The sequence below is a fragment of the Myotis daubentonii genome, chromosome 2 (genome assembly GCF_963259705.1).
Source record: "Myotis daubentonii chromosome 2, mMyoDau2.1, whole genome shotgun sequence".
Classification (NCBI taxonomy): Eukaryota; Metazoa; Chordata; class Mammalia; order Chiroptera; family Vespertilionidae; genus Myotis; species Myotis daubentonii.
In genome coordinates, this window is record NC_081841.1 from 8,156,775 (window position 1) to 8,172,201 (window position 15,427).

Below are 15,427 nucleotides of genomic sequence, written 5' to 3' on the forward strand. Positions count from 1 at the left end.
CCACACTGTGCCCCCAGGACTCCCTTCCCAGAGGCCAGGCCAGAGCCCCCACCTCCTAAGCCAGTGGTCGGCAAACTCATTAGTCAACAGAGCCAAATACCAACAGCACAACGATTGAAATTTCTTTTGAGAGCCAAATTTTTTAAACTTAAACTATATAGGTAGGTACATTGTTATTAACTTAATTAGGGTACTCCTAAGGCTTAGGAAGAGCCACACTCAAGGGGCCATAGAGCCGCATGTGGCTCGCGAGCCGCAGTTTGCCGACCGCGGTCCTAGGCTGTTACCGCTGGCCTTTGTTTCTGTCCACACTGTTCCTGGTGCTCCCAGCAGACAGAGGGAGCTCGGTGAGTGCTAAACGAATGAATGAATGAATGAATGAATGAACGAACCTACGGATGAACGCGTGCATGAGGAGACAGAGATCAAGGCACAGGGAACAGAAAGATGGGACACAGCACCTCTGGGCTGACCCCCATCCAGCTGCCCTTCCTGCCCCACCCCTGTCCCATGGGGACCTGCCGGGGCTGGCTCCCCAGGTCTCTCCTCCCGGACCCTAGAGGTCAGGGGGCCTGTGCCTTTCCCCCTCCAGGCTGCTACCGCTACAGCTACGTGGACCGGGGCCAGACCCTCCCGCTGAAGGGGCCCGACTACCTGGCCTCCAGCTGCCTGTGGCACCTGCAGGGCCCTGAGGACCTCATGCTCAAGCTCAGGCTCGAGTGGACGCTGGCCGACTGCCGGGACCGGCTGGCCATGTACGACACGGCGGGGCCCCTGGAAAGGAGGCTCATTACCTCGTGAGTTCCTGGGGAGGTGGGGAGGTGGGGGGTGGGGGTGGAGATAGGGGCGGGGATTGAGGAAGGAAGTGGTGTTGTAAGGTCAGAAGTTCTGAGACCAGGGGCTGTGTGACCTCAAGTTCACTATCAGGGAGACAGCGAGGCCTGCCCAGAGGGTGACGGGAGGGGAATTTGGAAATGGCTGTGGTCTGTGGGTCCCCTTCCCCTGCCAGTTTCCCCATTTGTAGCAAAAAAGTTGGACTAGATGACCCCTCAGGTCAGTTCTGGGAGGCCATGCGGCTTGTTAGAAGAATGCTTCTGAGTCTCCCAACTCCCATGCTGTTGCTTCCTTGCTGTGTGCCCTAAGGCAAGTCACTTTGCCTCTCTGAGCCTCAGTTTCCTCACCTGTGAAATGGGTGCACAATCGCGCTTACCTTGCAGGGCTATTGTGAGGATTTAAATCGGCCCATCTGGGCCAAGATCCTCACACACAGCGATGCTGTCCAGTGGGGCAAAGGCACAAGGGGCACTGGGTGCCAGGAGCAAGTTCAACTTCAGCCCGTGGGAAGCGGGGCACTACCTGTGCGTCCCTGAGGTGAGGAGTGGGGCTGCACTCCACGTATGATGTGGAGTGCAGAGGTGATCAGGGCAGCCCTAGCTGGTTTGGCTCAGTGGATAGAGTGTCGGCCTATGGACTGTAGGGTCCTGGGTTGGGACACATGCCCAGGTTGTGGGCTGGGTCCCCAGTAGGGGGAGTCCAGGAGGCAGCCGATGAATTATTCTCTCTCATCATTAATGTTTCTCCTTCTCCCTTCCTCTCTGAAATCAATAAAAATATTTTTTTAAAAAATACAGAAGTGATGAGGGCAGAGGTCAGGTAGTGGGGGATGGGAAGGCCAGAAAAGGGCTGGAAGTGGCCTTGGTCTCGGGGCGCCTGGTCACCTCCCCACAGGATGGAGGTGGGTGTTGGCCTACAAGGCTCAGGGCAGGTGGGGAAGACCCTGGGGTGCCAGGCTGCTGCCTTCTCTGTCCTGCTTCCAGGGTGACGGGGCCGGGGGTGGGGAGTGGCGGGGGGGGCTTGCTGTTCAGATCTGGGCAGTCCTGGAGGGTGAGCTGGGTGAGGCTTCCCCCCAGCTCCCAGGCCTCTCTGAGTCTCCAGGCTCCCAGGCGGCGCACTCCCACTGCAGCGCCCCTGCTGGCGGGCTGAGGTGACCTCAGTCTGGGCGTGTGTGGGCTGGTTCCGGGAGGGCTCTGGGCAGGGCAGGGAGGCCAGGCCACATCTGACTTTCAGGACTTCCCCTGGGGCTTCTCCGTGTGCCCCGCCCGCCCCCCGGCAGCTGGGCTAGCTCTGTCCCTACTCACTGTGGCTCCTGGGCAGGTGGCTCACTCCACCTCAGGCCCAAGGAGAAGGTCTACAGTGACAGACGAGTTTGGGGGTCCCCACACATGCGCCCCGGAGCGTGCGCGGGAACGTTAGTGGCGATGGAAGACAAAGCAGACCCTCGCCATTCTGGGCCTCCTGGCTCCATTTCTTGGGTCCCACACCCGGGAGGCTGGAGGCATTTTCCTTACAACAAGGCTCTGCTGCTAAGTCAACCAAAGGCAAGAGAAGATACCCCAATACTGAAAGCTGAAGCCCCCCTTAAGGGTGACCTCCAGGTCCCTCTTGACCCTACACCAGGGGTGGGCAAACTTTTTGACTCGAGGGCCACAATGGGTTCTTAAACTGGACCGGAGGGCCGGAACGAAAGCATGGATGGAGTGTTTGTGTGAACTAATATAAATTCAAAGTAAACATCATTACATAAAAGGGTACGGTCTTTTTTTTTTCAATAGTTTTATTCATTTCAAACAGGCCGGATCTGGCCCACGGGCCATAGTTTGCCCATGGCTGCCCTACACTCTAATCTCCCACTTTCTGGGGGAAATGAGCAGGAGAGGGTGAGAAGGGCGTGGTGTGTGGAGGGTGGGGGCACCCAGCAGTGAGAGCGAACCAGGTGGTAGAAGCAGGAGGGACGAGGACCTGGGCGGCTGTGCCATCTCCCTCCCTGGCGAGAGCCCCTCCCCAGGATCCTCCGTGGGACCCCTCACTCCTCTCTGGGTTTGAGGCTGTGTTTGGCTCTCACACACACACTTGCGGGGATGTCTGTGATTCCCCATCGGTGCCCCTCCCGCCGGTCAAGTCCACGGCCGCACATCATGCACAGGCAGTGCCTTGCGGCTGGGTGGGGGCAGGCCCACGCTGGGAGGACGGTTAGCGGCTGCCTGGCAATTGGTCTATGAATTAGCAATGGCTTGGAGGGTTCTGTCGGAGGCGAGGGGTAGTTTGACGAGGTTGGTAAGATGGCAGACCAGGGCACCCCGACTGGGCGGGTGCCCAGGCACTGTCCCAGCCAGCACCCAGCGCACCTTGCCCTCGGCTGGCCCACCTGCAGATGGAGCAGCTGACTTGAACAACCTCCGAGAGCTTTGGCAGGGCTGATATTCAGACCCCGGAGAGCCTAGAATTCTACGATCCCATCCTGTATTATGTGCACCCGGGCACCAAACGCTGGGGGGCATCTGGGGTGCCTGGGGGCCATACTCCTGCCTCCTCTCTGTCCCAGCCCAGAGCCAGCTGGAGGTTGTGGTTCCCACAGGTGCCCATCTGGTCTTCCTGCGGGCACAGGCTGGACACTCAGAGGTCGCGGGCACTCGGAGGGGATGGAAAGCATTCTGTGGCATCGCTGATGCAAAGCTCTAGAAGTCGGAGCACCCTCCTGGCCCTTCTCACCTGAGGGGCTGGCCTGACCCTTCAGGGTCTCCAAGCAGCCCCAGGGCCAGAGAGGGTCAGCGACTTGTCCGTGAACACACAGCAGGCTGGCTGCACAGCCGGGTGCCCTTCCCGGCTCACCTAGTCCACCTTTCTCCGTCCGCCAGGGTCTACGGCTGCAGCCGCCAGGAGCCGGTGGTGGAGGTGCTGGCGTCGGGCGCCGTCATGGCGGTGGTCTGGAAGAAGGGCCTGCACAGCTACTACGACCCCTTCGTGCTCTCCGTGCAGTCCGTGGCCTTCCAGGGTGAGGGCTCGGGGCCCTGGAGGGTGGGGGTGAGGTGGCAGACACTGAGCCCCCTGGGCGTGCCCTTCGCCCTCTTGGCTCTAGCTGGTGTGGGCTGAGGGAGAGGGGAGGTTCTGGAAGAGTCTCTGCTCTCCACCCCTCCTTCCCGCTCACAGCCCACCCCTCTTCGCTCCTCTATTCGCCGCAATCCATGCCCCTCATCTTCTCCGTCACTCTCCCCGGAGACGCTGGCTCACCTCTCATTCCTCCCTCCTCTCCCTCCTGCCTTCTGATGTTCTTTCCTGAGCTCATCGTCTCTCTCCCTCCTCTCCTTCTCTCATCCTGGCTCTGTCTCCTCTCCTTGGCCCCTCCCGAGCCCTCGTCCCTTGGCACCCACCTGGACAGTGGGGTCTGCGGGCCGCATGCCTCGTTTAGGAAGAGAGAGGAAACGGATGGGGGTGTGGAGCCCTGTCAGGCCTTTAAAGGAGGCACACGGCCCACCAGCCGCGAGTTTGACATGCTTGCGAGTAAATGGCCCAATGCTGCACAGCGAGTGTCAATGGCTAACGTCTGTTGAGCACGTACCACGTACCAGGCGGTCTGAGTGTTTTCTGCCTTGTAATCCTCTCAACTACCCCAGGAGGTACGGCCTGCTATTGTCCCCATTTTACAGATGGAAGCTGAGGCCCAAGATCACACAGTCACACTCAACCACTGGGCTTTACCGTTTAGTGGCGGCGGGGAGGTGCGGTGGGACGGGGCCGAGGGACCCCGTGTAACCACTGTTCTCCGGGCCAGACTGCGAGGTGAACTTGACCCTGGAGAGCCAGCTGGAGGCCCGGGGCGTCCTCAGCACACCGTACTTCCCCAGCTACTACTCGCCCAGCACCCACTGCTCCTGGCACCTCATGGTGAGCCCTGCCCCTGCCCGCCCACCTGCTGCCGGACCAGAGCACCCTGAGGACCGCTGGGGCCCCTGCTGGGAAGGCCCCACTGTCCTGCCTTGGCTGAAGCACCCCCAGACCGAGTCTGGGTCCAGATCCCCCCGGGAGGGGGCTGGCGGGTGTGGCCCCAGCAAGGCCTGTTTGTTGAGTGACTGGCGGACGTCAGCCCTGGTCGGCACCCTGTGTGGCAGCCTCTTTCTCTCTCTGTCGTCCTAGAAGGTGGGGTCACCAGACCAGCCACAGCCCGCAGGCCTCCTGGTGACCAGCTCCTCTGTCGCAGGTGCCCTCCCTCGACTACGGCCTGGCCCTCTGGTTTGACGCCTATGCACTGCGGAGGCAGAAATACGACCTGCCGTGCACCCAGGGCCAGTGGATGATCCAGAACCGGAGGTACCCCCTGCACCCTGCCCCTCCCCACGGGTACCCCCCGGGAGCCCAAGTCCCAGACCTCAGAGGAACAGCCTGGGAAAACAGTCGGGCGGCTGCTCAGGCCTGTGGCCCACCCCTTGACCCAGCCCCTGCCCGGCCTCCCCTCCAGCCTCCCAAAGGTCTAACACATTTGCCATCAGACACCCGGGGTGCTGACCCTGGTTCGGGTGAAGTGGTTTCATTTCCTTGGGTGCTGGCGCCCCTGCTGGGAGGGCTCCACTGTCCTGCCTCTTGTCCTTGTCTTTTTGCCTTGAAGTGGTGGGGAGGGACTTCAGGGTGCAGCCAGGTGGGAGGGGGGGTGAAAGGGGTGGGAGGGGGGAAGTGCGGAGGGGGAGGCCTGACAGGGCTCCGCACCCCCATCCGTTTCCGCTCTCTTCCTAAACCTCTCCCTTGCTCATGGAGGCCGCCTGGTTTCTGCCTGGAACTCTGAGGAGTTATTTATCCATCCGAGAGACGCACCCTGTATGTTGTGTTTATTAGTTCTTAGTGGAATATTGCTGTGAAAAGAGCTTAGGTGTGAACACCAGGCAGCACAGGGTTCAAATCCCAGCTCCTCTCCTCCCTACTCAGCAAGGACTCGCCTCTCCCAGCCTCAGGTAACCCATCTGGGAAATGGGCATGCACACATCTCCACCCAGGGAGACTAAATGAGATCATGGACGGAAGACACTGGCTCCTGCAGGCTCAGAGAAAGCTCCAGAAGGCACCGACCCTGAGTTAATAACTGGTTGTTCACTGTCCCAGGCAGGCCCCTCACTAAGGGGTTTAGGAGCCATGTCCTTCGTCCTCCACAACCTGGCCAGGAAGCAGGTCCCTGTGCTGCCTTCATGGGCCACTGAGGACCCTGAGGCCCAGAGAGGCGGAGCCATCTCCACAAAGTCACCCAGCTTGTGACTGGAGCAACCCGAGTGGAGCCAGGTGGCCTGCTCAGACCTGTGTGTGGGTGTGCATACGTGTGCCCATGTCCATGCATCCATGTGTGTATATGTGCTTGTGCAGGCTCCTCCCGCAGAGCCTCTGAGCAGCCGTGCCAGCTGTTCACTCTCCTGGCCCACGCATTTCCGACCCGTCCATGGGCATCCTGATGAGAGGAAGGGCAGTTCCCGTGGCTCTAGCCCGTTCTAAGAGCAGCCTGCAAAGTCCCATCTCCGCCTTCTCAGACCTTCGTTAGGGCCCAGGGTCCCCAGGTGGAGACTCGTGTCCCCCTGCCCCGGGGCTTCTGTCCACGCGTGAGTGTGGACGGGCAGGCAGAGGCGTACCTCCCAGCTGTGAGCCGAGGACAGGCCGTTTCCTCTCACTGTGATCTTTCTGATAATGATCACCCTATGCAGATGCTGGGAAATTATTTGAATGAGCGTTTGTTGGAAAATCTGCTTGCGTGGGTGGTGGAGACGTGAGCGGCCTGGGGACGGGTGTAGATTTCCAGGCCGGGTTTGTAGGAAGGGGAGGCACAGTCCTGGGCCCAGAGTGACCACGGACGGGGAGCACAGAGGGTGGGGCGGGGAGAGGTGTCTTCTTCTTTTTTTTTTTTTAAATATATTTTATTGATTTTTTACAGAGAAGAAAGGAGAGGGATAGAGAGTTAGAAACATTGATCAGCTGCCTCCTGCACACTCCCCACTGGGGATGTGCCCGCAACCAAGGTACATGCCCTTGACCAGAATTGAACCTGGGACCCTTGAGTCCACAGGCTGATGCTGTATCCACTGAGCCAAACTGGTTAGGGCAAGAGAGAGGTATCCTCTTATCCCTCAGGTGCCAGCGTCGTGAGGAGCACCCGGGCTCTCCACTGTCTGGGTGTCCTTGGGCCCCGTCACCTCACTCCCCTGAGCACTTTCTATCAACCTCCCTCCCGCCCCCCCCGCTTTCTACCCAGCTGGTCCCGGTGCCCCCCTGACTCTGGCTGAGGCCTCATGCCCTTGGGAGGGGCCTGGAGGCAGGGCAGGGAGGGGCCTTCTGAGATCCGCCAGCTGCTTGTTTCGCAGAACCCCTCTGGCTGGGCGTCATGGCAGGAGGCTTCCCCCTTTCTGGGAACCTGCCTCCCCAGCTTCCTCCCTGTGATGTCACTGCTCCTGCCATCTGTCCAACCACGCCTACCTCTCTCCCCCGACGGGACAGGCAGCCACCGGCTCGGGCCTGCTGGGCCCCGCTGGCCTGCACTGGCTGTGGAGGGCCCTTCTGCTCCCCCGAGGCCCTGGCGGCCAGCACTGGCCGCAGCCACTGAGGCCCCCTCGCCGCCCCCCCCCACACACACACACACTGCCAAGTCAGCGCCTGCGCTGGTGCTGGCAGGAGGGGGCAGAGCCCCAGCTGGTCCCCAGATGAACTCACAGCCTGACAGCGCCAGCAGCCGGCTTTCAAAGAAGCCATTTGCTCATTATTCCTTAGCGCCCCCTACACGGGAGACAGTGTCCCCCTTTTACAGACGAAAACTGAAGCTGCTGAGGTTGAGCCGTGTGCCAGGTCACAGCCGCTTCTGTGGCAAAGCTGGGCCTGAAACGGCTCTGCAGCTCCAGGTCCGGGCTCAGGTCCCTCAGATGCTGGCTGCCTCCTTCCTCCTGCTTGCCTTCCCCACCCTCCTCCCCGGCTGACCTGCGCTCAGGAAGGGAATGCACCCTCCCTCCCTCCCTCCCTCCCTCCCTCCCTCCCTCCCTCCCTCCCTCCCTTCCTCCCTTCCTCCCTTTCTCCCTTCCTTCCTCCCTCCCTTCCTTCCTTCCTTCCTTCCTTCCTTCCTTCCTTCCTTCCTTCCTTCCTCTCCCCCCCTTTCACCCACCTATCCATCCATCCACTCCACCCTTACTTTCTTCCATCTGCTCAGTCATTCATCTATCTACCCATTTTTTTCCTTACTTCTACCACCCTGGCATCTATCCATCCATCCACCATCCATCCATCCATCCATCCATCCATCCATCCATCCTTTCCATCCGCTCATCATCCATCCACCCACCATTCTATCCGCCCATCCAATCTTTCTTGAATTCCTCCCTGTGTGGAGTTGCTGATGTGTAAGATGATTGACAGGGTGCCTGCTTACCATCTGAGACAAGAAGGAAAAGCCCTCAAACCCAGACAGCCCCCAGTGCAAACATGTGCCTTCCCACTGTGTGACTGAGATGAGAAGGGGGCTCCCCAGCCTTCACACGTCTGGTGCTCTTGGAGAGGGTACCCTTGTGAGGCGGGAGGTGGCACCTGGTGGGTGGGGAGGAGTCTGGTGCTCCTTGGAGAGGCTGTGGGGGAGGTGGCACCTGGTGGGTGGGGAGGAATCAGAGAGCTAGAGGTGCAAAGGGCCCGGTGGGTGCATCGGCCCCTGAGGCAGGCCGCTTGGGGGCAGTGGGACGGGTAGCAGGGCCACGTGTGCCCTGCCTAATTCAGTGGCCTCAAAGGCCGGCCAGTGTTTCTGGGGCTTACTTTTACAGAGAAACAAGAATCTAGATTATGATGTGAAGTTATCTAGCGACTAAATTTGAAAAAACCAACAAACTCGCGCTGCATAGACTAAACTGATCATCTCTAAGTTGAATGACTCAGACTGAGTAATTGGTTGCAGCCTGTCTGGCCACCTAGGAACCAAGAGGCTGTTCAGGAATTCCCGCCCTCTCCCTCCCCCCATGCCCCGGGTCTCCAGCGTGGGAGCCAAATGCTGCCCAGGTAGGGCAGGTTCCTGGGGTGCCAGCTGAGCCACAAGCGGATTCTGGAGTTCCCTCTTGGGCTCTCGTGGGGGACACGTCCTGTCCGCAGGTGCTGGCACCTGGAGAGACCGTGCAGCATCTAGCCCAGTGATGGCGAACCTTTTGAGCTCGGCGTGTCAGCATTTGGAAAAACCCTAACTTCACTCTGGTGCCGTGTCACATATAGAAATTTTTTGATCTTTGCAACCATAGTAAAACAAAGACTTCTATTTTTGATATTTATTTTATATATTTAAATGCCATTTAACAAAGAAAAAGCAACCAAAAAAATGAGTTCGCGTGTCACCTCTGACACGCGTGTCATAGGTTCGCCATCACTGATCGAGACTGAACTGTTTCCACTCCCCTCACCCGGCTCCGGTGCCTCCGGGGTCCACAGTCTCCTGAACTGGGTGCGGACAGCGACCCGTGTCCTTGAACCCTGAGAGGGTTAGGGATGCCCTTGACTCCTCACCCCTCCCTGCCCGGTGTTTCCCAGGCCCTGGCCCCTGTCCGCTCCCGGGGCAGTTCCCTGTGGATAACCATCTATGAAACATTTGTTTATCCTCCTTAAAAAACGACAAAATCCCTTGGATTCCTTCGTTTTAAAAGGACAAGGAGGGCCAGGCTTGCTCGGGGGTGCCCCCTGGTGGTGCCTGACGCCAGTCTGGCCGCCCGCTGGGCTGTGGCAGTCAGAGGCAGAGAAGAGGTTCTCAGACTTCCCCACCTCAGGACGCTTTGACACTTTGTAAAGTTATGGAGCACCCGGGAGAGTTGGCATACACGTTACATAATCGGTGTTCACAGTATTACAAATTACAACCGGAGGAATCAACACATTTACCAATTGATTTAAAATCATGATAAACCCATTACATGTTAACTTCCCTTATTGAAAAATGATCTTTTCCAAACCAATAGCATTTGGTGAGAAAAATAACACCACTTCACACTTTTGCAAGTTCCTTTAATCACTGGATGACTAAACCACCCTGGATCCCACACTGGCTTCTGCCTTTAATTGGTCCCCGCATCACACACCATGCGGTCTCTGGAAAATTCCACTGTATTCTCGTGAGAGGGAGTTAGAGCGGCAAATGGCACCGGAGCATTGCTATGAAAATCAGTTTTTCTCTGGACCCGCAGGGGTCCCCAGACCTCACTTTGAGAACTATTTGTTGGGGTGGGGACAAGAACTCGGTCACTGTGGCCATGTAGGCAGGCTGCACCTTTGGCCAGGACTGTGGGGGGGCCACGGGGAACGTGAGGGCTCGGCCCCTGAAGCTGGCGTTGCTTCAAGACCCTCAGATCCCTGTACAGTGAGGCCTTGCCGCTGTGCAGCCGCTGAGGGAGGGGTGGGATAGGCCCAGCCGCGCAGCTGCAGCCCCAGCCCCAGCCCCAGCCCCAGCCCCAGCCCCAGCCCCAGCGCGTCCTCCCTGGCTCCTTGGTGAACTCACTGGGTGATGCACTGAAGTGCGTAGCGTGTTCTGGAAGTTCGGAGGAAGTGCCCGGTGCCTGGGAAGTGACCTGCTCAGTGGGATATTCCCAGCATGCTTTGGGCCTTCCCACCTGCTCTCCTGACTTCCTCCCACCTTCTCTGCTGGGGCACTTTTGCCCTCTCCGGACTCTTTCCACCAGGTCTGGCTGTGCTCCCCTCACCTGTGAAGGCGTTCCTACTTGCTCTGCGGGGGGACCCCCTTCCCTGTGGGGCGCTCCCAGGAGCATCCCGTCTGTTCCGTGAGGGTGTCCCACCTGGGAAGGCAGGGAGCCCCACGCTGCTCCGGGGTGTGGTTCCGTCCACTCCATGAAAGTGCACCCACTTGCTCTGTGAGGCGAGGGCCACCCCGGCTCCCTGTGGGTGAGCTCCCTGTGCCCACTGTGCGATGCCAGGGTTCCTACCTCTTCTCTGGGGAGAACGCTGCCCCTCCGGGGAGGTTCCGGGGAAACAAGAGCATCTTCTTGGCAGGGAGGGATGTGGGGGTGCTCTATGGCTGGGGGATGGTCCCCCGGGTGTGACCAGGCACAGAGAAGGAGCACCCCATCAGCACTGCGCTAGTGGCCCCGGAGGGTCACGGGGGGACCAGAGGGCTATGCAGGTGTCTCTGTGGGAGGGACAGTGCCTGAGTGGGAGTGGCTCCCCCCCCCCCCCCGCACCCCGTCCCTTCTCCCCCCTCAGCACAAGGCGGCTGCCCTCTCCTGTCCACAGAGAGGAATAGTCAGCGCTTCTTCTACCGACACGCTGGAGCCCTTTTGTTAGATTTCAGGTCAACAGAGACCAAATGGCCCTTGTTTCAAAAGGGAGGAAAGTGAGGCTCTGAGAGGGACCCTAACTTGCTGGTCACGGGGACTGGAGTCCAGACTTGAGCTGCATCCTGCAGGCAGTGGGAGCCGGTGCGGTGCCGGGTGTGAGCAGGGGAGTGGCCTAGCCAGGCTGCTTTCTGAAGATGGTTCTGGGAGTGAGAGGCCACCCAAGGGGAAAATCAAGACAGAGGAGGGGGTGCAGCTCCCCCGTCCTCTCTGGCTGCCCTGTCCTTGCCCTGTCCGCACGGGGCCCAGGCCGCCCCTTCCTTTGGACAGACCCAAGGGGCCCTGAGAGTGTCTCTTGTCGCCCCAGGCTGTGTGGCCTGCGCACGCTGCAGCCCTACGCCGAGAGGATCCCCGTGGTGGCCAGCACCGGCATCACCATCAACTTCACCTCCCAGGTCTCCCTCACCGGGCCCGGCGTGCAGGTGCACTACGGCCTGTACAACCAGTCGGATCGTGAGTATGAGCCGCTGGGGCGAGGCAGCCCCTCCAGCCCCCCAGCCTCCTCCGGCCTCTGCCACCCCTGGGAGTGCCTAGGGCTAGGCAAAGGGAGTGTGTGTGTGCATGTGGGCATGTGAACACGTATGTGTGTATACACGCAGATGCAGCTTTGTGTGTGCCTATGTGTGCAAGCAAAGCAGTCGCGTGTGTTCACAAGGTATACACACTCATACATACCTGCATGTGTGCTGCATGTGTGAGACTGGACATGGATTCCACACGGACCATGTCCACAGCATGTGTACATGGGGTGCAGTGAAGCTCACAGAGGCTGCATCTGTGCGTGTTTTCACGATGGCACACCCTAACGGCACCCTCCCCCCAGCGTGCCCTGGAGAGTTCCTCTGCTCTGTGAACGGACTCTGCGTGCCCGCCTGCGATGGGGTCAAGGACTGCCCCAACGGCCTGGACGAGAGAAATTGCGGTGAGCAGTCGGCCTGTGGCCCCCCTCCTCTCCCCTCGCCTTCTCTGCACTGGCTGAGCCCACCCTTCTGAGTAGAGACCCCCACGTGCAGTTCCTGATATCAGCATCCCGGAAGTGGGGTGCCCTCTCTGTGCTGAGATGGAAGATGGGGGCACAGAGTGGGCAAGCCGCCTCCCATGGGGCAGTCAGTGGTGGGGACAAACTGGGACCAGGTCTCCTGACTCCCAGCTCGGGCTTCTCCCCGCCTGGCCATCACCCCCAGCCTCTGTCCCAGCCAGCCGGCCGGGAAGGAACCGAGGTGGGCCGGGAGGAGAGGCTGTGACGCAGGGGCAGGCAGATCCTGGGTGCCCAGGGGGAGCCGCCGTCTCCCTCCCTGGAATGGGCTCTCACCCTCCACCTCAGGGGTTCAGACTGGAATTGCCAAGTCTAGTTGGAGTTGCCCAGCCCTGCGGAGGAGCTCAGGGGCCTGGTGGTCTCCAAGCCTCTTGGAATAACACCTCTTCCTCTGACCCTGAGTTCCGATCCTCACCATCAGGGCAACCTGTTCTGGTCTGACCCCCAGACCTCCCTCCTCTCTGTCCCATCAAAAGGAGATGCGGAGGGAAGGGCGTGTGCCTTCCTCTGGGGTGACCCTGCCTGCGTGCTGGGAAAGCCGCCTCATTTGTAACCAGAACATCTGGCTTCCGCTTCCGGCTGAGCCAGCTGACCTTGGAGAGGTCACTTCATCCCTGTTTTCATCCATGAAATAGGGTCTCTCACCAGGCTGCTGTGAAACTCTAGCGTGAAGGAGCTGGAGAGAGATTTGCCATTGTGAGGGGCAATCCATGTTCTCCAGGCAAGGCAAAGCCCAGCCTGTCCCTCTGGCTCCCCCTATCGGCCCCCTGTGTCCCCACAGTTTGCAGAGCCACATTCCAGTGCCAAGAGGACAGCACGTGCGTCCCCCTGTCCAGGGTCTGCGATGGGCAGCTGGACTGTCTCAACGGAAGTGATGAAGAGCAGTGCCAGGAAGGTAGGGTGGGGTGTGACCAGGCGTCTGGAGGGAAACCCCAGAGTGGGTCTCAGCCAGACAGCCCAGCCCTTCTGCACGCTTCTCTGGCAACGGTTTCTGCTCTCTTGTCCAAATACTTCCCAACCCATCTGTGTGTATGCCTACCTGTCCATCCCTCCATCCATCCATCTTCCGATCTCTCCAGCCAGAACTTGAGTGTATACCCATTCATTTATCTGTCACTGGCCTGCCCAACCACCTCCCTATCCATTGAACCACCATTCTACCCATTTATTTGTTTACCCACCTATCTGTATGTCCATTGTCCCATCCTCCATCCGTGCACCCATCCACTGATCTGTCCAACCACCTGTCTATGCCGTGGTCTTTACATCCACTCAGTTATCCCTCCTTCTAGCTGTTTGTCACTCTCCCCTCTGGACCATCCATCCACCCATTTGTTGGTCTCCCAATCATCTCTCTGTGTCTATTGGTTCATCCATCCATCCATCCATCCATCCATCCAACTGGCCAACCAACACTTGCAGGGACCAGGTTGGGGGTCGCAATTGTGATAGGTGCCCAGTGATAGGCGAGGCAGAGGGAGGCAGTGGGAGTAAAAGACACCAGAGATATGACCCCTGCCCTCCGGGGACCATCTGTTGGTAGGAAGACATGATGGGTGGCTGTCCCTGCCCAAAGCCCTCTGGACACTATGTCCAGTAGCATGGGGAGAGTGGAGGGTGGGGAGCACAGGCGGGGGAGGCTTCCTAGAGGAGGCAGGCTTGGAACTGGGCTTTGAGGAGACCTGACATTCAAACAGGAGGCAAGGAGGCCAGGAGGCGGAGCAGTGAGGGGCAGGTGGGCGGCTGGGTGGGGCCAAGGCCGGGAGGTCTGCTGGGCTGAGTGCAGAGCCCAGTCTGAAAGGGGAGGCGCAGTTCTACCTTTGGGTACCACACCGAAGTGGGGGGCATGGCCCTAGGTCGGGGGCCGCCGTCTGAGAGGGGAGACAGAGCCCTGCTCTCAACAGGACAGTCGGGCGGGGCGGGGCGCGGGGGAGGGCCACAGCCTGCCTTTAGGAGGCGCGGAGGGAGCCTAAGGGAACCTTCCTTGGCTCACGAGACCCTTCAGCAGTCACCTCCTGGCTCTTCCAGGCTTCGTCTCCCTGGGCCTCGATTGGAGGCTCGCTTGGGCTCGGGGACCCATCCTCTGTGCCCTGCCCCACCCCCTCTATCCCAGGGGTGCCCTGCGGGACGTTCACCTTCCAGTGTGAGGACCGCAGCTGCGTCAAGAAGCCCAACCCGCAGTGTGACGGGAGGCCCGACTGCAGCGATGGCTCTGATGAGCAGCACTGTGGTGAGCGCCCCGCCCTGCGGCCCGGGCACGGACGGTGGGGTGGGCGGAGGGAGGTGTCCACACCCGAAGCAGGAGGAAAGCTCACCACGTGTCCACCTGTCTCTCCCTCCCACCTCTGCCCCCTCACTCGCCCTTCATTCTTTCTCTGTGTCTCCCTTCGCTCTCCCTCCCCCTTCTCCGTCTCTCTCTGTCTCTGTGCCTCCCTGGCCTCCCTCCTGCCCCTCCCTGTCCCCCTCCCCACCCCCAGACTGTGGCCTCCAGGGTCCCTCTGGCCGCATTGTGGGCGGGGCCGTGTCCTCAGAGGGTGAGTGGCCATGGCAGGCCAGCCTCCAGGTCCGGGGCCGACACATCTGTGGGGGGGCCCTCATCGCTGACCGCTGGGTGATAACAGCTGCCCACTGCTTCCAGGAGGACAGGTGAGGGGGGGCGTGGGGACGAGACCATAATTGGGGGGCAGGGAAGGCCGTGCAAGGAGGCCCGGTGTCCCTACACTCTAAGCACACAGAGCAAAGGCTGGTGAGGAGCCCCCAAATGGCTGTTTCCACACTTGGGTTCAGTCCTGGCTCCGCCGCAGGTAGCTCAACCTCTCTGTGCTGTCCTTTTGGTATCTGGTTTTGTTTTTTAAAATATATTTTTATTGATTTCAGAGAGGAAGGGAGAGGGAGAGAGAGAGAGAAACATCAATGATGAGAGAGAATCATTGATCGGCTGCCTCCTGCACACCCCCTACCCGGGATCGAACCTGCAACCCAGGCATGTGCCCTGACCGGGAATATCCCCGTGACCTTCTGGTGCAAAGGTCATTGCTCGACCTCTGAGTCACACTGGTCGGGCTGGCAGCTTGTTTTAAGTTGGGTCAGCCTTTCAGGCATTCACTCGCTCATGCATCCACTCAGCAACGTGTGTTGTGCTCCTGTATGCGCCAGGGGCAGTGGCTGACACTGGGGTACAGCAGAGAGCAGACCCCTCTCCTCCGGGCGCGCCCCCAAGGGACACCTC

At 59.8% G+C, this 15,427-nt stretch overlaps 1 protein-coding gene across 2 annotated transcripts in view; it reads left to right on the forward strand.

The window, feature by feature from the left end:
• TMPRSS6 (transmembrane serine protease 6) overlaps nucleotides 1-15,427 on the forward strand; it is a 33,264-nt gene that overhangs the window by 13,401 nt on the left and 4,436 nt on the right. For both annotated transcript variants that reach the window (XM_059681633.1, XM_059681634.1), the window contains exons 7-15: nucleotides 593-797; nucleotides 3,696-3,832; nucleotides 4,610-4,722; nucleotides 5,036-5,145; nucleotides 11,470-11,615; nucleotides 11,986-12,084; nucleotides 12,980-13,093; nucleotides 14,312-14,428; nucleotides 14,676-14,844. In XM_059681633.1, the coding sequence (XP_059537616.1) occupies nucleotides 593-797; nucleotides 3,696-3,832; nucleotides 4,610-4,722; nucleotides 5,036-5,145; nucleotides 11,470-11,615; nucleotides 11,986-12,084; nucleotides 12,980-13,093; nucleotides 14,312-14,428; nucleotides 14,676-14,844 (1,210 nt within the window). The remainder of the gene's footprint in view (nucleotides 1-592; nucleotides 798-3,695; nucleotides 3,833-4,609; nucleotides 4,723-5,035; nucleotides 5,146-11,469; nucleotides 11,616-11,985; nucleotides 12,085-12,979; nucleotides 13,094-14,311; nucleotides 14,429-14,675; nucleotides 14,845-15,427) is intronic.